This window comes from Stigmatopora argus, chromosome 14, assembly GCF_051989625.1.
Source record: "Stigmatopora argus isolate UIUO_Sarg chromosome 14, RoL_Sarg_1.0, whole genome shotgun sequence".
NCBI lineage: Eukaryota > Metazoa > Chordata > Actinopteri > Syngnathiformes > Syngnathidae > Stigmatopora > Stigmatopora argus.
In genome coordinates, this window is record NC_135400.1 from 9881512 (window position 1) to 9903871 (window position 22360).

The 22360-nt window shown below is 40.0% G+C and overlaps 1 protein-coding gene across 1 annotated transcript; it reads right to left on the reverse strand.

Moving 5' to 3' along the window:
• Positions 1 to 37: 37 nt before the first annotated feature.
• Positions 38 to 21611, reverse strand: lasp1 (LIM and SH3 protein 1). Its single transcript, XM_077618990.1, has 7 exons — positions 21234 to 21611; positions 12462 to 12556; positions 8059 to 8143; positions 6411 to 6518; positions 4101 to 4194; positions 3434 to 3528; positions 38 to 2774 (listed from the first exon to the last, which is right to left on the reverse strand). Exons 1-7 carry the CDS (start codon positions 21300 to 21302, stop codon positions 2601 to 2603), a joined length of 720 nt encoding a protein of 239 aa, XP_077475116.1. The 5' UTR covers positions 21303 to 21611; the 3' UTR covers positions 38 to 2600.
• Between the last annotated feature and the right edge of the window lie 749 nt (positions 21612 to 22360).

Sequence of the window (22360 nt, forward strand, 5' to 3'; positions counted from 1 at the left end):
GGCCCTCATTGAGTCCCAAAAAATAAACTGGACAATCTGAGAAAAATGTTTTTTATTGAATCTGCAGAATCATCACGTACAGTTTTAAGTGCTGTGACAGGAGATGTCAGGTCTTAACATTTGACATTGTCATGTACTTTTTTTGTTTCTTTGTTAAGTTTGACGTGTGTCAATATGCATATGCTATCATTATTCCTTTTTAAAAAAATCGTAGCAAAATAATATTAAAACAAAAAAAAGAAATGCACAAACTGCGGTGCAAGCTTCCACCAGCGGGATTACATGATTCCTATTACGACATGTACTATATATTAGCCGAAATGATTGATCAGAAGTACAAATGGTGAAGGTTGAGCAGGGGAGAGGATGGGAAAACATGGATGAGAGATCCCCAACCCCTCATAATGAGTCAGAAGGAATATTTGCTTCCAGCCAAAATGGCAACAACTCCCACGATTCCGTGTTGCTATTATTGTAAACATGTCCCCCAGTCGCAGTGCATTGTTTGAGAATGAATAGTTTTAGAGATGACATACGCAGAGAAAGGGTCGCCATAATGCTTGCTACAGGCCTTTGATTTAACAATCTAACTCAAGACATACTGTGATATCAGTTTGGGGGCCAAAACATCTCGCCAACGGTTCAATTCCAGTCAACAATCACTGAAATTCCAAAGAATGTACTCTAAATTGGCATACATGTTAAGTAATCAAAAGTTAGGTTTCCAAATTCACCTTTTTAAAACACAATATGACTCCCATTATTCAGCTGTAAAGTCCCCAGTCCCAGTGCATTGATTACGGATGGAATGTTTTTAAATATGACATGGAAAAATGGTCTTCCTAATGCTATGCTCGCTGAGCTGTTAATCAACCAAATGCAACGTTGTACTACATTACAAAAAAGACCTTGTCTTCACTTGAGGCAAAGGTTTCAAAATATCCAAATTAAAATTTTCAAATGAACATTTTTTTGGGTACGAAACTGCCTGATAATTCCTTTGCTTGCTCAAAGTTACAAAAATGTTGAATCGATCTTTTGCGATCGTACACAATAGCTGGGCTACTGTACATAAGTTGAGAATGTGGATGAAAAAAATTCGAAATATACACCGAAATATTACTATTGTAATGCTTTGCATCTTGATTTAGGGTGGCCTACAAAATACTGAAATTCTAGCGGACACTGGTCGTTGTAGTTACATTTTTGGATTGAAGCCATTAAACTCTAACAGTTTGCCGTGCCTTTCCAAACTAGCATAGAAAAGTCATCAAACGTCCAAAATTGACAATTCGAATATCTATTATGACCACCACGATTCCATCCGCCATCATCACACACAATATAAAATGACGTACTATTATGATACATACATAATTGTACAAATGCCACCAAGCTATGTCATGAAAGCCATGCCAGAAAACACACCCAATCAATGAATCCCTCCCATCTTCTATTTTTATTTTGTATTTTTTTATACACCAAGGAATAGTTGTGTAACTACCAACCAACTAATTAACTTATTAGCATTCCGCTCACTCCACCACTGTTCCCATAGCCAACTCCCATTTTTGTCTACATTTCATATAAACTCCTCCACCTTCATCAATTGCGCTGCTGGTTTATTCATTTAATAGACTTGACAATTTGTTCTGTTCAAAATAAGCATCTTACAATCACAAAAAAAGGAAAAAAAAGGCAAAGAATAATAACATAAGCACAAGAAAGAAGAGGTGGGTTGGAAAATAGGTCAAAGACATTCATCCACATCAAGAAAAAAAAAGATTGGAATGTTGCTGAAGCATTGGAATAAAAAAGATTTAAAAGGTGTCACAATATAGAGTTGTGCTGTGTACACTAACTTTGTGGGGCAAAAAAAGGGAAGGGGAGGGAAGGATGTTGCATCACAGGACAGGAAGTCAGGTGTGTTCGTTTGTGTAGTTTGGACTTTCCCTACGCCATTCCTGATCCCTTTTGTGTCTTCCAAAGACAAAATATATATATAATCAAAACAAAAACATGACAGCAGGTGCTTTGGATTCCAGTTGAACAATATAACCCACAATGCAGTGTCACGTGGAGGTCTATAAATATATATTTAAGAATTAAACTCTATAAAGACGGTTAACTGGCTGATCCATTAGGGTTCCGAGATGAGAGGAATGTACAGGCGTTGGAGCAACTGACATTAAAGTTGATTTCCAGTCTTGCAGAGGAATGCACACGCGCAAATAAACAAAACATCTGTGCGGAATGACTCAAAAGGGGATTCTCTTCTGTTAAGTGCTGAGCCCGAAGGGAGCTGATTTGGGGAAGGAGGTGAGGGGAAAAGAGGACATGGATGAGGAGCGACTTCCAAACAGAACGACATCAGCACACACAGACAGGAAAACGTTAAGACAGAAAAAGGCTTAAGGTTAGCGAGTTGAAACGGCGAGAAGGGGGCCGGCGGAGTAGGACGGGGACGAGGTTAAATCAAGAGAAGCGGCGTTTAAGAAGAAATGGCACTAGGCTTTTTTTGAATCTTTTTTTCTTTTTCTAAACTCCTTTCCCTCCCTTTCGCTACCTTTTCTCACTCTCCCCTCTTTTTCTCTTCCTATTCAGATGGCCTCCACATAGTTGGCGGGCAGCATCCCTTGCATGTTGGTGCGTTCCACGCGGCCGTACATCCAGCCCTCATCGATCTGTTGCACGTCCACGATCACGTCGCCGTCCATGAAAGAGACCTCGTCCTCGTCGGCGGCCACGTAGTCGTAAACCGCCCGGTACCGCTTCTGTGGACATGCGAGCAACTTGTTTATCACTTGATGACACATAAATACTAGCTCAAAATTTGACTCGGGTATATTTAGCTACTATATGTTTAGATGGCTATTAAAATGCACTGCTCAGTATCATCACATTCCTCTCAACTTATGTTTTTCCCGTATATACGTTTTTTTGATAATTTTAAACTGTACGCTGAAGAACAAGTTTTTTACGGGATTTTCTTAAGTGTGTTTTTTGTCAAAATGATCTTGTTGTACCCATTTCGGCTCTAATCCGGGTCGCCTCGGTCACTGGTAGCAAACGAAAACATTGCCGACTGCTAATAGTATTGTCATGCTTTGAGCATGATATGCGCACGCGCATTCCACTTTTCACTATATAGTAAATATAGCGTGTCAGCTAGCAATGTACCCAGACAGTTTAGCGGTCAGCGTCATACGGCGATATCTGCAGAATCTTGAGTTTTATTACAAGGGTGTCAGACTCGGGTTGGTTCGCGGGCCGCGTTAACGTCAACTCAATTCAAAAGGTAGGTTTAAGTGCGCCCTGTGTCAGTAAATATGTGCCGCATTGCATTTGTACGGTTTATTAACGGGAATTGCAGTCGTTAAGAGGAGCAATTGCCCGACAGGTATGCCATCATGGAATGTTCATGAAAACGTACCCCAGCACTGGGAGGGGGCGCTGCAGCCGCGGGGCGTACAGGCTCCGGAGCATGCTCATAGTGGTAGTTCTGAGCGGCGGCCGAGGGCTGGTAAACTGCAGAGAAAGAAATAAAATGGATGTCAGGTCTCCAACAAGAGAGATTTTCTGTCTAAGAAATACACTGGTCAACAACAGTAAATAATGGATCGCTTTTAACACTTCTTGTCACATATTTACGGTTTTGAATCCAAATCTGACCTTTGTGTTTTCTCTAATCTCAAATATATACATTATTGTGGATGGTAAAATTATTGCAAAGCGTTATTTTATTTGGGTATAAAGCTGACACCTTCAAATATAGCCCAAAAGTAGCAATATGTAGCAAATTAGTACATGTTATGCCATGTTTAAGACTACTCCAGATACAGGAGAACAACATTTGGGACAGGCAGTCAAAAATCTCAAATATGTGAAGATAATACGTAGGATTAATACGCCACTATTAAAAATATCCAACATGTGGAGTGCCAAAAAACTAAAGCATACAGAATAAAAGTGATTATAGATTTCAAATTGGTGAGCAAAAAAAAAATCATAATCAGAAAACAAAACAAACTCATGCAACAGAAAATGGAGGAAAAATAATTGGCCGGTGTTAATTGTGACTGGTGTAAGAGGAGGACTACCAGGGGCAGTGTTGCTAGGCTGTTGGTGCTGAATCCTGCCCTCCTCGTGTAAATGTGGAGTCTTGCTCTTCTCAAACTCCTCATGGTACTTGATCTAAAGACACAGAAAAAAAACCCAATATATTTGCTGTTAACTTTCACCCAGTCACCATTTCTTCCATTAAAATATTATTAATCTAACCTGTCACACCAGATTGTGAAAATCTTCTAAATTAAAAATGTGTCCCCTATATTTAATATAAAAAGTCGTTCTCATAAAAGTGTTATCAAAGGGAATCAAAGAAACACAAAAACAGTATTTTTTCTGCGAACAAATTCTGGTTCATGTGATGTACAAATAAGTACCGTACCGATTTTATGACTTTTTGTCCCATCATTATTTCAATCTCTCAATATTATGCGCAAACCAGTTTTGTGGTCAACCAGGCTGTCGCCAAAGTTAATGCCCGTGTAATCAAATAACTTCTGATTCACATCACATTAAAAATAAGCAACAAAACGAATTCAATCTTGTAATAAATAATTGACTCTTGTATTACAATATGGACTTTTTGTTCATCATATTTCAATTTTAATCTCGTAATATTACATATTTTTCTCTTGGAATATTATAATGTACGACTTTTTGGCAAGTAATTTCCCACGGCACACCTGACCGCACACTAGTTGGGAAACACTGCTTTCGATTATTCTTTAGTTGAATTTTCATTTCATCAGGGAGGACAGTATCCCAAGCGTTGCAGTTTACTTTACTACCACCAGACGTCTCTCATTTACAGTACGCTGGCATGAGAAGTCGGGGGGGGGGGGGGGGGGGGGGGGGGGGGGGGGGGGGTTCAATAACCCCTCCAAACTGAAGACACTGACAGGATGTGACATCTCCAGGGCAGGAAACTGCTCACATCTCATTGCCTAGCAACCACCGCTGACACATCGGAGCAAACAGGTGAAGCGAAAGGGGTGTGACCTCTTTCAATTTGCAAATTTTACTTAATTGGTGGTTGATAGCTGCATAAAAGACAAAGCTTTTCTGTGATCTTACTCATATAATGAGCCTGATTCACACTGTGTGAGTAAGGAAATAATCGTTAAAATTTTACCCCTCCTCGACATGTGTTAAATTTGCAACCTCTTGAAAAAAAAGAGAGAGGGGGGGTGTCTCGCCGATCAAACTTGCCCTTCATGAATAGAGGCCTGTCCACGCTCTCTGGTCAAGATTTACAGCCCAGCTTGCAGACTGCATGAAAGAGTCCACTGTGCTCGGGGGTGACGGCGAGGAGTCAATTTGCTGTGGCGAGGACGGCGGGGCAAGAGCAATGCGCCCGAGTGCAATATGCTGCCGCAGTGTGCGCGCCTGAGAGTGAGATTATTTGCCCTTTGTTTTTTTTCTTTGCTTTTTTGAAGAGCATTCTCAAATGATGGTGTGGATTTACAGGAAAGGGCCTGTGCGCTCCTCAATGGTGGGAAAGGAGGACAATAGAAGCGGGACGCAAGATGGCAGACTTTGTCCGATGACAAGCTAAAGGGGGGGGGGTGATTGCGAGCAGATGTGGCGCCTCGATTTCAGCTCGTCCGTGTGGGTTTTCCGTATCGTCAACTGTACCTTTTTTGCCTCGGCCATACGCTGTCATTACGTGCGGCGAAATATGTGCGCTGTGTGAAATTCCCGTGAGGCGGTGTCTGTCTTTCTACTTCACTGCTCTTATTTGCAGTCTAATTAATGACTCGATGTGGGACACGGGGCAGAAAGAACGTCTCACTGATGAAAAAGAACAGTTAAACTGGTGCAAGAAATGGAGAGTCCCGCCCAAAAATGGTTATCATTTCCATGATTATCCCCTGTCATTTAACTTATTGGCTGCCTTTGAAAAAAAATGCTGAACGCTGAGGTGGTATTTGAGGTGCTTAATTCAGTTATAGTAAAAGATACTCGTTTTCATGAATTGGTTTTGACAAGTGCATACGAGCGGAAACAATCTTGTAAAATATTACGAAAAGGCACAGTGGTATAATAGGGGAAAAAAAGCTAAACATTTCAATATTTTCCTGAAGCTGGTAACATAAAAAAATTAAAAATCCCTAGTCAGTCCTTTTTAAACGCCTGTATTATCTTAGCCAATCAAATGCTGGTATCTCAAACTGTCGCGCTTACTCATATATCCGCCTTCAGTAGTTGTAATCGTTTCCTTTAATAATGATAAAGCAAAATGAGATGCTTATGCTTTCATGTTTTTTTTTAAATGTCTAAAAATAGGTACTTCCCCTATAAAGGGTTGACTCAGTTGATACCTGGAGATATGAGTCACTTACGTTGCTGATTTGGTCCTGCGATTTCTTGAGTCTCTGCAGCTCTGGTGTGTCTGTTACCACAGTGAAAGATTTCCCTTTATTCTTTTCAAAATCCTCCTTGTAGAGAACCTAAAAAAAACAAATTGTTACAAAACTTTGAATTGAATGAGTTGCGCAATGTGTGCTTCTGCCCTCTTCCAATCTCATGGCTGCTTTCGTCCCCCCACCCATTGCAGGCTGTCCCTTTGTACCCCTTCATTCATATTTCACTGTGTACGTATTGATCTCCTCTTGGCCCGAGAGCGCTATCCAGGGATGTTACATTTTCTCTTTCAGCCCAGATCCTCCCTCCCTTCCTAACGCCCAGCTTGAGTGTCCTGTTGTCTGTCTTCCTCATTTCTCTCTCTCTCTCTCTGTCCACCCTTCCTCCAACACAATTCACTTCTTCCCCTCTATTCTTTATAAATCTTTCACAGTCTTGTCATGAAGTGTAATAGCTTCCATAGCAATGGTGTCAGAGCACGAGCGTCCCCACCCAAAACAAACTTTTATTCAGCTATTTACTCGGCTGAAGGGGTGCAAGATTACTCAGTAGATTATTTAAAAAAAGGGGCAATTCCTACAAATACTTGATTTAAAAATACATGTTGCAAATTGATTAAGTGGACTAAGTTCATTCTAAAAGAAACTGGAGATTTTTTTTTTTTAATGGGGCCAACTGACTTCCTATTCTTGGAGATAGCAGGAGTGATGCCAAGTGGTAAAATTCTTAAGATGATGCATAGAAAGGTGTGGAAATATAAAGTAGTATGTATATCGGTTGATAGACGCCGATTCTATTAATTCAGGGAATCTGTGATCGATTGCTAAAAATATAATGTCTGCTGGTTGCATCTACGGTCAGTAGGCCAAATTAAATTTTGTGACTATTTTTTCTGTTTGGAATGCCTGCAGCTCATCGCTACATAATTGCGTAAAGTAGTATAATTAGTGCATAAACGTATAGATGTTCTGTATATTCAATGTTGTAATTGTTTTGTTCCCAAGTGTCATGTTTCACTGTTACTGTGAATAGCAAAGGTTAACAGTATGTTTATTGGTTTGCATGAACGGCAATGAGGATGCAAGTATAAAAACAAACACCATCTGTCACTCGAACCATCACCCTGATATTTAGACCTCCCCCAACGTCCGCAAGGTGTAATCCGTATTGCAAATGTAGGAGGGAAAAAAAAAGCCTCATTTTGAGTACACTATACGTTAATTAGAGAGCCAAAGCAGGAACAGCAGTTCACTGGGCACGTTGAACTCCTTTTTGGAGCAATATTATATTAACCCACATGACCTGGTTAAAATTAGTCCGAGTAACACTATTAAAATGAGATGCGATTGCGCAACTCAAAGGCGTGTGCAAAGGAAATTTAAATATGGCGGCTGAGGCTTAGTCGGCACAAGCCATGCTGAAGCATTTGTTGCAACTGACACAATATCGGTGTCGGGAATCGGTTTCACGGGCTGCGGAGGTCTAGATTATGCCAACGGTGAAGTGGTCTCTTGAGGGTTAACTCAAGTGGGGCTTTCACTTTAAGCAATACCCCCTCCCTCGGTGGAACTGTGTCAACATTTGTGTGTGTGTGATCTCCATAGCTGGAGTCGGACTTAGCCTCACTTGGCTCTGCATCTTGCTCTGCTGTTTGAGGCGGATGTTCTCTGGAGTGTCAGCCACACAGGTGAAGTTTGCCCTGGGGTAGTGTCTGTAAAATACACATCACATGGCACTCAGCACCGGAAACACGTTCAACAGAGAACGGGCTGTAAATCGCGAAGGAAAAAAATGAAACATTGCTATTAAAGTTGAGTTAGGGGCCCCCAAAGACGCAATGCATGTGAGTGTAGCACACAATGTGGTGTCCTGGGGCTGATGTAGGCAGGCTTCTGTGTGTGAGGGGATGGGGGTGTAAGGGGGTAATGGGAGATTCAAGGTTGCAGTTTTCTGGAAGAGAGCCATTACAGGTGTGGAAAAAAATACATGCAATGGAGACACAGCCACATACTTGTGGAGGGATGTAACAGGAAGCGAACAGCATGCAACTAGACTCTGCGAATGGATCATGGGCTTTATAGCTATTTTCCACTGCAGATAGGATCGACCAGGTGTTGAACTCATATTCCTAACACAGGTTTTGACAGTGGAAGCGTATCACTGCGTTATCTAAGTAGCAAAGTAGAGACTGGGAAGGTCTGATACTGATGACTTTATCCTGAAGGAATGGCATCTTCAACCATATGGTAAAAACTAAATTAACTGACTGCAACTCCCAGCATGCCCCTGGGTATTGGATGACCTCGAATATTTGGTCTCACTGACGATGCTGGCGGCGTGTAGCCCATTTTAAGCCGCTTGTTTACGGTTTCCTTGACATGTTAAAAAAAGAAAATCCCTTATAATCCTCCTGTGATGAAGGTTCTTTTTTGTTCTTTCAACATTTTTGTTTCACTTTTGTCTTCAGCAAGTAAAATGCATGCTCAGTTAGGTCCAGGTCAAATGAATGACTTCACTATTTTAATTCCTATACTGTGTACCTGATTTGAATGTAGATAGCCTTGATAAAGCGGAAGGACTGCAATTAAAATGAGAACCATTATTGTCCAACTATCTATGGATCTGATTCAGAGTGAGTTCATCAGGTTTTGTAAAAAGGGAAAATGTGCTTGGTGGTCCATCCACTCTCTGTGCGTCACGTGGATGAATCTGCACACGGATTTTGTATGCTACATCAAAAGCGACACTTGAGTCAAGCTGTGTGAGTAAAAGTGCAGCCTTGCCCAGTGGCTCTTTGACACTTTTTCCTGTCATCGTTGATGTGTCTTTGGCAATTGTCCTCCAACCAAAAGGGCTATTAAGTTGCTACACACTCACAAAGCTGCCGAATAAATAAGAGTGGCAGTACACAGACAAAGAAAACGAGTGTGTGTCTACTCAGCCATGCATACGTTGTGGCGTGAATGAGTCACAACAATGCTCATTTTCATCACTCATCTTGCGTAACCTAATAATGACTCACACATCCAATTTGGTGGCAAATCCACAGTAAAAGCTTAAACTAAAGGGACGTTTTATGGTAAAGCTTGCGTGTGTGTGAATGAAATATCAGAAAAGTTAAAAATTAAAAACATTTTAAATGAACACTGACTCTTAATTCTCCTCAGTGATGAATATTGAAAAATATTTCCAGGAAATGATAATGTGGCCTAGGCCTGAATATACACTACAGTCTGGACAACAGTTGGTATTTATAGTACATTATAGTTTAACAAACGTGGCAGTGAACAGATGTCTACTAGAGTGAGAATTAATTTTCTTCCAAAATTTCCATGAGCTTTTCTGTTGATAAACGAGTTTGGCAAACAGAGGAAAATCTGCTTGTTCTGAAAACTCTTAAATGTAAAGTGCAGTGCATTTAAATTTTAATAAAGTTTTGGAATATTTGACGAAGCAACATGAACTTCAACACAGACGAGTTTCCTTCTCATGTGTGGGTTATCATACATTTAAAAAATCAGTTTAAGATGTTAAAATACTGTATCCCTGAACGTTGTGTAACTCATTGACTGCCTTTGAGCTTTCAATCGCTGCCAACTCTCCCATTCAAAATGAATTGGACGGCTATCGCCATTAATTGCTGGGAAACGCGATCACTCAATGCCAGGTTTTCCAGTGGAAATGGATTTAATGTCTATAACCGACATGGATGGCAGTGAATGAGTTAAGCAGCGGTTAAAAAAATAAAAATATGGCTTTAAAAAATCTTCAGGGGAAGGCTCGATGTACAATGACGATGTACAGATGATGTTTACGCTCAAGTGTGCTGTTTTAAACAAACGGGAAGAGGCTAAATAAACATGCTGTGAAGAGTCCGGCTCCTGCTGGCGCCAGACTACGCGAATGAAATGTAACAGGCGGAAAAAATAAAGTAAAATGAGAAGCTAAAAAAAAATAGCCACACTATAACACGTGGTCAGAATAAGTCTTCACATAGTTTGATGGGAAATAAGAGAACTCAAAGCATTTTAGAAATGTTATGATTTCGCCAATGTCTACATTAAGCTAAAAGATGGAACAGTGGCAAAATATGTAGTTCCCAGTTTCTAAATTGCATATAAAACCATACATTTAGGCATATTCTTTTTTAACAGTCCTTTGCGTAATGCAGTGGCCTTTAAAACTGCAATATTCACGATTATGTGCTTAAGAAATACTTTGAAAATTGAGTATTTGACCAATTAACCATTCATTAATCAAGTACCTAGATATACATTTTGGCATTATTAAACAATAGCAAGCATTTGATTTGCAGTTATTTCTTACTAGTATTATATCTGTGAGCTTTGAGTGTGCCTGGAACTCATCGTCTCTGTGCTGCTAAAGCTTTATGTACATTTACATCATAACAATATAATAAAAGAACCCATTACTATGCTCCAGTAGCAGTAGGTAGTTCAAATACAACTGAGTTGATCCAGGGTGCTCGTGCCAATGTGTTTGCACCTGGACAGACGTGTGCACAAGTGAACAGCGTCATTGTTAGTGTCATTAACAACATCTGTGCTGCGCCTGTGCAACAGGCAGTCCGACAGTCCAAACACACACTGGTCTGTTACTAGATTGGTCATACAAGTATGTGAACACAGACGCCAACATTGTCCTGGGGTTCTACTGACTTTTGAGTGGTGTTTAACGACAAAACCAAGACAAGTCAAAATAAAAAAAGATTGGCCCATTAAGTGCCATTTACGGTGATAGACTTCCAATAAATCTGAACTGGGAGGGTCGGTATACTTGCTGCCATGCCTCCCAGTTCAAATGGATTGGACTACGACTAGTGACAAACTAATTTGGAGGCTTGTGAAATTGAAAAAGCGGATTCAATCCCACACATTTCAGTTTGGAAAATAGGATATGGTAGCCATGTTTTTCTATGTGAATGTGGACAAGGAAAACAATACTCCATTGTCATTTTATTTTTGTTGTTTGTTTTGCAAAAATGTTTTTTTCCGAAATTCAGGGGTTTATATTAATAGCTTCTCATTGCCAAATCTGGAGAATTACGCTGGGTTGCAGCTACTGGCTGTTTCATTTATCCTACGCAAACTAACTGTACATCCCACAAAACTCGAGGCATTTCAGCTAACCTTTTGGCTTTGACATTTCGAGTTGTGACCATGCACGCAACAGTGAATCTTCTAGTTTGAAGAGGCAAACCGTCTTAAACCCGGGTTACGTATATGACGAATGGGGGGAAATAGGCGGCTAAACAAGATTTATATAGTTGTTTAATTTAATGCTTAATGCACTCCATTGACACAACCACCTGCATCCTAGCCTAATAAAACATCACATACTATAATGCTTTAAATCATTGCATAAATCCTGCAAAACGACCACACATTTATGGCTCAGGCCCATAAACTCGCACTGCACAAATACGAGAGGAAAGTTGAACAGCTCAAAGCCCAAAATGAATATCCTCGCACAGTAAAATGAATTATTAAGCTGAAATGGGGGAAAAAAAGAATGTTGTTCAATTTGAGACCTAAGCAACTGCAGGCTAATTCACATAATAACTAATGATTAGCTCTCGTTGTACCGCATTTTCCATGAAAGTAAAGCGCCGGTTCGATCACCACATCTTGATTCATGTCGCTGGCCACATAATGAGTTGAATAAAATAAATCTCTTGCAAAGAAGAAGATTGAGGGGAAATTCCAAAGATTCCACATGGGGGGGATTTAGTGTGTTCCAAGCATGAGTGAACAAGCTATGCAACGCTGTGTCCTCCTGTGTCACTCGAGAAGAACTTTAGGAATTTCCTTTGTTGATTCCCCCCGTTCCTCCCCACCAAACCCATCCATTCCTATTACCAGTGAGGGAAGCACTTTCCCACACCACATATTACAGGACTTTTTCTGTCAGGGGTGTAAGGAGAGATAGAAGATTCCTGGAAGGACGGGCCTATGTTGGGTAACGACATGCACAAACAAATTGAAAACGACATGTTTAAGTCAACTTACGCATTGCAGTATGGTCTCTTGGCAAAACCTTTGTAATTCTTCATGTTTAGAGACATATTGCAGACCTCGCAGCGGAAGCATCTCACATGCCAGTACTGTTGGGAGACAAAGATATGTAGATATAAAAATATTACCAAACCGCGGAGTAGACAAAAGACAAATTGCAGATGGAGTTCACAGTCTGGTTATAGAGACATAGAGAGAAAATGTCCAACTACTTGCAAGCAAATTGCATGGTGGCTGTTTTTAGCTGGGTAGGGCAGGGCCGGCTGCTCTAAATGCAACGCAAGAATGCGCCGCGTACATTTTTCCTTCTAAACTTGACATACAGCTCAAAAGATTAGTAGGAATGGGAACACCAAGTATCTGACATATTGCTGCTAATTAAAATCTTCCGCCACACTTAAGCTGCCCTACACATTCAAATAAAAATAGTGGCCTTGAAAGCATTGAAAAGGGTGTAATCATCAGTGAATATTACACAATTAAATATTTCGCCAAATATGTTTCTAAAACTGATAGCTGGAATGTTTATTTGTAAAGGAAATAAAATACAACCTACAGTATTTTGGATGAGAAAAACCTGAATGCTTTCCAAAATGAAATAACAATAAGAACCTTGACAATATTACACAATGCTCTAGAACAAATATTTTAATGATGTTCTTAACGCAGTATATTTTAAGACAACAGTGACAGCACCACCATGAGGACTGGAGCCCATTGCTCCTAATTTTTTAACAAACATAAAATAAACAACAGTTGATGCAAGCAAGTCAATCAGCAATTACAAACACCATTTATCTCAAATAAATTGTTAAAAGCTAGTTGAAATAAAATACAAAAATGGGATGCATGGCTATTGGGCGCAATTATAATTCAATTTTTATTTTTATAGACAAAATGTCTCCGTGGGGGGTGTTTTAGGGAATTAATATTTGGTTGCATTTGAGGTGACAGTGTGAAAAACAATATTGTTTTGAAAACCTCTCTTTTTTTCCATTCCTTTCTCGACAGTCATTACGAGTTTAAAGACACACCAGCCAACCTCTCATCTCCCTTTTTCTTTTCCCCTCTGGCACTAGGCCGAGTTTTCAGTCTGAGGGGGTTCTTAGAGGCAAGACAAGGGAGGAAACATGGGGGAGAGGAAAGGGAGGGGTGGCCTAGGAAGGAGAGAGAGAAGGCCAGGAAGGGGAGAAATGTCGTAGCTATTGTCAAGGGTAGGAAGGGTGGAGGAGGATGAGTGCAAGGAGAGGGTGAGGGAATGAAAGAATAGCAGGTCCTGTAGGTTCTTATCTTCTCACTCAGAAAAAAAGCGGATTCAGAATAGCCATTGAAGGACATTGTCTAAATCAACTTCTTGCCCAAAGTATGCACACCGCAGTTGGTGAATGACATTACGTTCGGGGCTTCTCTTAAAAAAGCAGCTATTTCACATCTGGACCGAGCAGGCCACTATGTACTGAGAGTCACGTGTATAGCTTCCAACTTTCGGATTGCCCAAATTTCTTGCTGCCACATCGATATGCGTACCATTTTTGGTATACAAGGAGGAGGGTGTTCGCCATCCGCTATTGGGACAATTGACCGTCTCGGTCCAACGAAAGGAGTTCTGCGATGTTGATTTCGAGTTACATTTTGTTCCAGTTTAAATATGTTCATCGTAGATAACCGCTCCATGCACAGACATGCTTCATTTCATTTTAATAACGATGGAGGCAATTTTACAGTTACATTTTAACTGTCATTACAACTACGGTAAACATCATCCATTTTAAACTTGATGACAATTTATGAGGGGGAGCATTTGGTGAGTCACCCACTGAATGAGAAACAAGACACGCAGATTTAATTCTGATGATTGCTGAACATGCAGCAGTTTGAATAGAAATCCTTCATGCTACATTTCTTCCTTAAACCTGATCCAAATTCATACAGCAACATTTTTTCTTTTCAATTCATCAGTCTTCAAATGATCGCCTGTATTATAAATTTGTATTATCCATCCATTCAAGATCACGGAAGAATAGGAGCCAATTGAATTTCATGTTGTTGGGAAAGTGCCTGGGTACTCACAGACTGGTCCAGTGCCAACTGCCAGGCTTATATAACAAGCATTCACTCACATTTACACCTACGGAGTATTAAGAGACTTTGATTAACTAAGCATATGTCATGTGGGGACAAGCCTTTATACTAGTTAAAACATGTAGTAATTAAAAAACAGCTTATATACAAAACAAGAATTTACAGAAAGTGAGGCAGACATTACTATATCTATATAGGTACAAAGTGTGATGCACTTAACAGGAAAACCATCCTGTGGGTGGGCAGAACTCGAACTTTGGAATTTAGTAGTCTGCGGACATGTCGCCAATTATTCACCGGCGTACAAAACCTGCAGATCCACATTCCACCATGACAAACATCAGCCACCTGTTTAAATGACATGGTGCCACTTCCTCTTTCCACAACAATTCCAAGTTGCTAGCACAGACAAATAAACATTTTAGCTCCAATGGTTTATTTTTAGTCTGAATTGCAATTAGTCAAATAAAAAAACACCTTGCTTCATCTACTTGTCATTTTTTTAAGAGCGACAAAGCTAATGATTTCAACTCACTAGGGTGTGAATAAGGGTTCCAAATTCGTAAACTGGGCCCTTTTACACAGACAGCGTCATGCAACATCAGGAGGTGGAAAATTGCCCTTTTATTTTTGGAAATCCACTATGTTGATAATTTTCACAAAGCATGAAGACAATGGGAGGAAGAGGATTGTGACTGCAGTATTAGATTTTGAATTGGACAATTTTTTTAAAAAGTTTTGTAGCACCAAAAATCAGTACTTTATTTTTTTTAAAGTATTGATAGTTGAAAATTATATTTTCGGGACTATCATAGTTCTTACAAATCATGGGATTCAACTCAAACATTTATGATTATTTTGAAACTTTGGAAGACCGGTTGTACAGCATGAGGTTCATGCAAAAGCTGAATTCCAACACCTCTTTAAACATCTCAGGGTGCGCTGATTTATTATTATTATTTTTTTAAAAAGACATTAATCAAATGTACTTAGCAAACCTGCTCATCAAGTCGCAACATTTAAGCAACGACAAATACCAGTGTCAATTGTTTTGAAGTTTAGCGCACTCATTTTGCACTGAGATTGATTGAGTAACCATTAAAAGACATTTTTTTTAATTTCTGCAATGAGTGAAAATTCAGATATTTAATTTTTGGGAATTTTAGTTGGAGCCTGCATATTCAAACAATTTTCTCACAGTATTAAAACTTTCTTACAAACAAATGTCATCTTTCTCTGCCAGTGGGAAATGTATTTTAAGTTGTTCTTTTCGCACTATAAAGCAGTGATTGCCTAGATTCCTTCCAATTATCGCACACATCATTTCGTTTGTCTTCGAACAAAATAAGAGTTCAAATGTTTTCTCAGCATTAAAATTAAAGGTGGCTGCCATTTCGTAAAAAAAAAAAAAACGTGCCTGCTAGTAGATCAAATAGTAACGATAGCACACCCATCTTTTGAGCGTTTGCTCTATGCTAGACGTGACCTGGCAGTGAGACAGAAAAATGAGGACACTGCAGCGATGAAGCTCTAGTGCAGCCATTTAAAAAATAAAGGAGAAAAAAAACCACCACTGTCTGCCTGCGTCTTCTCAGCTCAAGGGCACATGTGTGTGTGCATGCAAACTACATGTGTGTTACGCTGTATGTAGGTTAGCGTTCACTCATGACAAAACATGCTCGGTCAGGCTCAAAGATATATATCATAGATAGTGAACAGGCATGCCATTAACAATAAATCCACATTCAAATTTGAGGGATTCCGCAGGGGATTTCAACCATTTTGGATTTCCCCAATTTAGCTTGTGGTGTCGGAAAATTTAAGAAAAAAATTAAGAGTTTTAATGACAGTGGTACCTCGTGATACAACATGCTCGTGTTACGACGAAAATTTTGATCGCATAATTCGCTCGCGATACAATTACAATTTCAAGATGCGAGGAAGCCAGGTGGCCATGACATGAGGCTGTTTATCATTGGAGCGCACTGTCTTTTTTTGCCGCATCTCTTTCGTGTATAACTACTATATCTACGAGGACTGAATGATTTATTCAGACTAGTTTCGACCAGGAAATGCACAACACGCATGCGCGGGCAAAAAGAGGGCTTTCTGGGTAATGAAGTATACTCGTGCACACAACACAATAGCCAATGGCACCCTTTCTCAGAATAGATCGTTCTTTAAAGACTATTTCTCGTTGGCAAGTGGTCGTGCTTTATCCTATTGTGAGGACATTTGTGTGCATCATTTTCGGAATATTTTGATTGCAATACAACAGCAAAGAGTCCATCGATAGCGAACGTGAGGGTGGAGGCGTGGCAAACCGCTAACCCGGAAAACGAAGAGGGTAGGAACGAATTAATTTGTTTTCAATTCATTTCAATAGGAAACGTTCACTCGAGTTACGAAAAGCTCGACATACGACCTCGGAACGGATTACGATCGCATGTCGAGGTACCACTGTATGTGGTTGGGATTTTTACTAAGGCCCACTGAAATTTTTTCCTTCACTGAATCAACAGCGTTACATGTGACTATTTTTTGTAAGTGCTTTGAACAGCGGATTAGTATCAATTGGTAGGGAGGTCTGCACCTGACTGAACACAAATGTAAGACAAAAAAACCTTTCCATCTGGCACTGCCCCTAGCACGCAAGCATGTTGCTTAAATGACAGACTGGGCCACCTCTGGTAATGTGATAAGACACGCTAAGCTCATTAATGTGCTTAGTGTGCACATCATTACACTTCAAACCGTTAAAGGATATGCACGTACAAGTTGAGTTAGTTTTGAAAACAGAGGAAGGTTGTTCTAAATATGTATATATTATATTTCCAATGCAAACACAGTAAGAAAAAGCACATTTACTTCCCGTTTGAGAAAAGGAAGTGGGATCATACACTGACTCAGATGACCGAGTCTGCTGCTAAATATTTAGACACCTCTTTTAGCTGTTGGAAACTCTAAATCAACTACCAGGTTTTTTTTGTGCTGTATTTGTAAGCTTTCTTAAAAGAGCTCATATGCCTCGCACCATGTTAGCAGACGAGTAGCTAATTTTGACCGCCCTGGCCACATCTAGCTTGACATCCAATAATAGCGTGGCGAAGCAATAGACGAAATCTGGGATGGAGGTGTGGCTAATTGTAGTACTTCACGCAAGAAAAAGCAGGGTGATAAATTTGCAAAGATGATTTCATAAAAGGGCGTGGGTCTAGATTATCAGTGATGGAATTTTATGGCGTATTAGTTGTTAGTGGCAAGCTGTTCAGTTTGTCCAAGAAAATTGTTATGTCCACAAATTGCAATCGATGGTCACCAACATTTATGTGCACGTCTACTTTGGACTACTTGAAAAATACCTCAATGATAAAGCAATCCGTGGATTCACTAAGAGAGGATTAATAAATGAAGTGAGCACCTGCAGTGTCAGTTCTGTGCAGAATAAAGCAGTAGGATAATATACTTTCTCACACTGCTTCTTGGCTGTACTTGGGCAAGTTGCTAGTCAGGATACTATCAGAAATTGGAGCAGGAATGAGCAGACATGCACATGTATTTTGGTGAACATCAGTCGCACGGAGTGAGGCAATTTAATCCGTGAGGTCAAAAGTTTCAGCATTTTCTTAACATTCTGGAACGTAACTATGTATGCATTTTTGGGGTATTTTTCTGCAATCAAGAGGAAAATAATAACCCCCTAACCCTTCCCCCACATTGACATCAGGCTGAAAAAAAGCAGAATTTGCCACCCAAATTAGGCGCGTCTCAGAATGTGCTTCAACTTTACCAAAAAAAATCCCTCCATTTAAGCATGGTTTATTTTAGTACTGATATCATTCATTTGTAGGTATCTTAAGTGTCAATGTTAATCTCAATAAGTAGTCTCTTTATGATCAAACCCAAATGAACCTATTTTCCAGGTTTTTATAGACATTTGTATATATATATATATACAGCATAAGTAAATCTCAAGAATTAAGTTGTGATGTTCATTTCATTCACGAGTTGAAATTGCTTCTGTTATGAATGGCACAAATAATGGAAACACTGTATTGGGTGGAAGTAAATGTTACTTTCACTGGCATGTATAAACAGGTACTTATTAAAAACACCTCATCCTATACAAATGTGCCTTGCCGTGAACAGTTGACAAAAAGCCAATTGTAATGAAAATTGCTGGGATTCTTCAACATTATACCACACGCAAGCTTCATACTTCACAACCAATGGATAGCACCTTTGACTACCTGGCAAAAGCAAAGGAAGAGATCCTGACTTTTGGCATGTGTGGCCCTGGGCAACACTCCTTTGCTAAGCCAGACGGGAATGCAATGGTTTTACAAGTGAACCTTTGTGGAACAGGATCATGGATAGAAGGGAGGTTGTCAAGTAATTTTTTTTAGGTGGCCAGGAATAGCACAAGAGCAGCAGCAACGGAGTCAATTGAGCGGACCCTTGAATACAATCATCAATAAAAAGCAGGGGTAAGCGAACGAAAGGCTGGTTTGCAAAGACCACCAATGTGGCGAGAGAGCAAAAGATGATCTGATAAAATTTATTTTTGGTCCGTTACTATATATTACACCAAAAACATCAACACGTTCAACCCCTAAATTTAAGGCTTGATGTAATATTCACATCACATTTTCAGATTCTACACTCATTCAAAGTCACTTGGAAAGTTTTATTTTGTAGATAATTTCAGTTTCTCCAGAATATCTAGAGTAGGGGTGGGCATACTATACTTGACAAAAGGCCACAGTGGGTGAAGGGCTTTTGTTCCAAGCTCTAAAGACGAAACCTAGAAGTGCAATCAGTGGATTGCAGTCAGGTACTTCTTGTTTCAGCACAACCCCCGTTGGTTAAATTAAGTTGGATCCGTTGGAACAAAAACCTGCCCCCACAGCAGCCCTTGAGGACCGGTTTGCCCACCCATGATCTAGTGAATCCTTTAACAAAAATTATTGTGAGAATGTATTTTCCGTGGGTTATCAAATTAATATAATTGAACTCAATCCACTGTAGCAAAGCACTTTATATCTTGTCTAGTTTTCTTTTTAATGCAATGTGAATTTTAGGCCATATCGCCTCGCCCTAAAGTGATGCGAGTGGAGATAATGCATCACTCAACAAACAAGCAGGCATTCAGTCGGATTGATTTTCAACAGCAATTCAGCTGTCCATTAGACAAACCATCCCCTTGGCCTCCAGCTTGATCGCAAGAAGCAGACCACACCCACATCTGGAGTTGCAGCATGCATGCTCTGGCTTGTGTGGAGCCATAACTTGTGCACAAGTCAACACCCTTGAAAAACAAAATTACATTAATCTCCAGTGAGCAAAGTAGGCAATAACCCAGGATCTTACAGTAATGTAATTTTCTGATGTTTTAGCAGTGTTGGGCTTCATCACTTGAAGGAGAAATTATATTTGCTTTTTGGTGTTGAAATTGAATCTCAAGTTAGAAAGCCAACCCTCACTGTTGAAGATATAGGAGGGGAAGGAGTATGATAAAGTCCAGGTTTGGCCACCAACCGATTGCAAAAGCAGGCGCTGATACTTGCCAACATCTGAATGATTTTATCAATAAAATTGCACCAAAACTGAAGTGATCGGATCATTTTGCTTTTTAACTTCTGCCATTGACAGCGTCGAACTGCGTTAGTCCTCCAGGTTTAAATGATTTCTATATCTATGTAAATTACTAGATTTACAATAAATTGGTCATTTTATTTGATGTCATTGCTGTAATTTACAATTGTATTTATTAATAATACATATAAAAATAATTAATCATTTCAAAAACATTATAATACAGGTCTGGGGTCTACATGAAGTTTTATTCTGTTCAATTACAAAAATTGCCACTTGCCTGTAAAGGATTAAGACAGTTGGGCAGTTTTACTCAGTTACTATTAAGGTGGAGGCCCTTGTTAGGGATAAAGGGTTGAAAACATCACACGAAAAATCATTAAAGGCCATAAAATTAGGGGGGAAATCACCACCCTTCTACAAAATGACCATAACCTTAATTCAATTAACATGAAACAGATCCCGATCCATCGGTGCGTGTTGATCCTCACGGTGATGCTCCACAATTGATGGGATTTTGCCACCTGGCTGCGAGATTAAACATCCTTTATGGGATTGGAAACCAATCTCGACCTGCTAATCATCTGCGGGATTAACGACAGGAGAAAGTGTGACGCTAAAAGGCCATGCAATGTCACCAGGGATCCCCCAAAACAGGATACAAGTTTAAACCTGGAATTAAGTGACACAGCAAACATGAAAAGGATCAAGTACATTTGTATTTTGGGCGTTGATGTAACGGTTTCAATTGGTCACTATGGAGGCCCCAGCCAAGCTCAGGCTTGGGTTCTTGTGCGATCTCCCGTTTAAGCAAAAAGGTTTAAATCAACTAAGAAAAAAAAATCAACACAAACTCATCATTTGGCAAACCACATTATGAAAGAAGGAACGATCGCTGTGTGTGTTTACGATCTAAAGGCGTTTGCTCGCCATGTTGTTCGGATACCTGCGTGTCCCCTTCAGGGTTCTCCTCGATTCATTCACAAAAAAAGGAAAAAAAATCCGCAAGGTGCCTCCCTTTGATCCTTTGAACAATCCTTACCCAAAAGCAAGTTAACCTTTCATCATTAAAATAAACGGGGCTCTTACCTTGTCCAGACAATTGATTTTTTCCGTGGGGTAGACGACGAGATTACATCTGCTACACAGTGGATTCATGTCGTAGGAATGCTCGTCTTTAGCTTAAGCTAGCACGGGAACCGCCAATGAAGACGACGATCAAGCCCCTTTTTCCCCTTCTTTTTCCCTCGCTACTCTCTTTTTTTCTTTTTCTACTTCCCGGAGGGACGCCGCGCGAGTAGAACGTTCAAGGTTCGAGGGCGCAGGGTCCGCAGCTGTTATTGTCGTCGTCTTGTAGCCGCACAGCTGGCTGTCAGTAGTCCACAGTGTGTGCGAAAAGCAGCAGCCGACGCGGAAAGCGCGTCCCCGATGCCTCCTCTTCCTTCCCCTGCCGCCCCTCCCCGCCTAAAGCGCGCGCTCCCGATTCCACAAGGAAATCGCGTGGGAGGTTCTCCCCCAATTAAAACAAAATCGTCAAATATCATCAGGACGCGTCATCATATGCAACCAGACGACTTTGATTGCGTATTTTTGTTTTTCTGTATCACAGGCTGTGTGTGCCACGCCATTCAAATGGTCGCCTCGTGTTGTGTTTACGTGTCGTAGAAGAAAGTAAACTATTTACACCATTGTCAGATTGGAAATGGAATGCTTAAAAATGATTTGAGAACATCTGTGGATGCCACGTTAGCTTCAAGCGTCTATCTGACTGTCAACACATGGTGTTGTTACACTGACCCCTTCTGGACTGAACTTGCATTAGCCTGCCATCTTTTGTTTCTTTGTGTTTTCCAGAGCACTGCATGTGTTACAGCCCCTCTAAAGTGATTCACACATGTTTACAAATACAGTGTAGATATTTGATAATAGTTTAAGAAAAGATGCAGGGCTGTGAACTCCATTTCAATTTTTACATTAAAAAATGTACATTTTCTTAAACTATTTGTTATCAACCTATTCAGCGACAGTGAACACAACATCTGACAGGTATTTAAAAGTTGACCCTTACGACCTTTAACCCTTCATAGACTACGTGACCTTTAATCCTTTGCAGGGCAACTGACAATTTTTGTTCTCCAAAAATATTAGCAAATGTTAATATCATTTTTTCTAGTTATTAATCATTTGGTAATCATAAATATATCTATACATGAATA

Excerpts from the sequence above, each read along its gene's own strand:
- lasp1 (XM_077618990.1), bottom strand. The coding sequence starts at position 21,302 with ATGAATCCACTGTGTAGCAGATGTAATCTCGTCGTCTACCCCACGGAA. Across the intron at positions 4,195-6,410 it reads CGCAGGACCAAATCAGCAAC|ATCAAGTACCATGAGGAGTT; the intron begins GTAAGTGACTCA and ends CTGTGTCTTTAG. Across the intron at positions 2,775-3,433 it reads CGCCCCCTCCCAGTGCTGGG|AAGCGGTACCGGGCGGTTTA; the intron begins GTACGTTTTCAT and ends GCATGTCCACAG.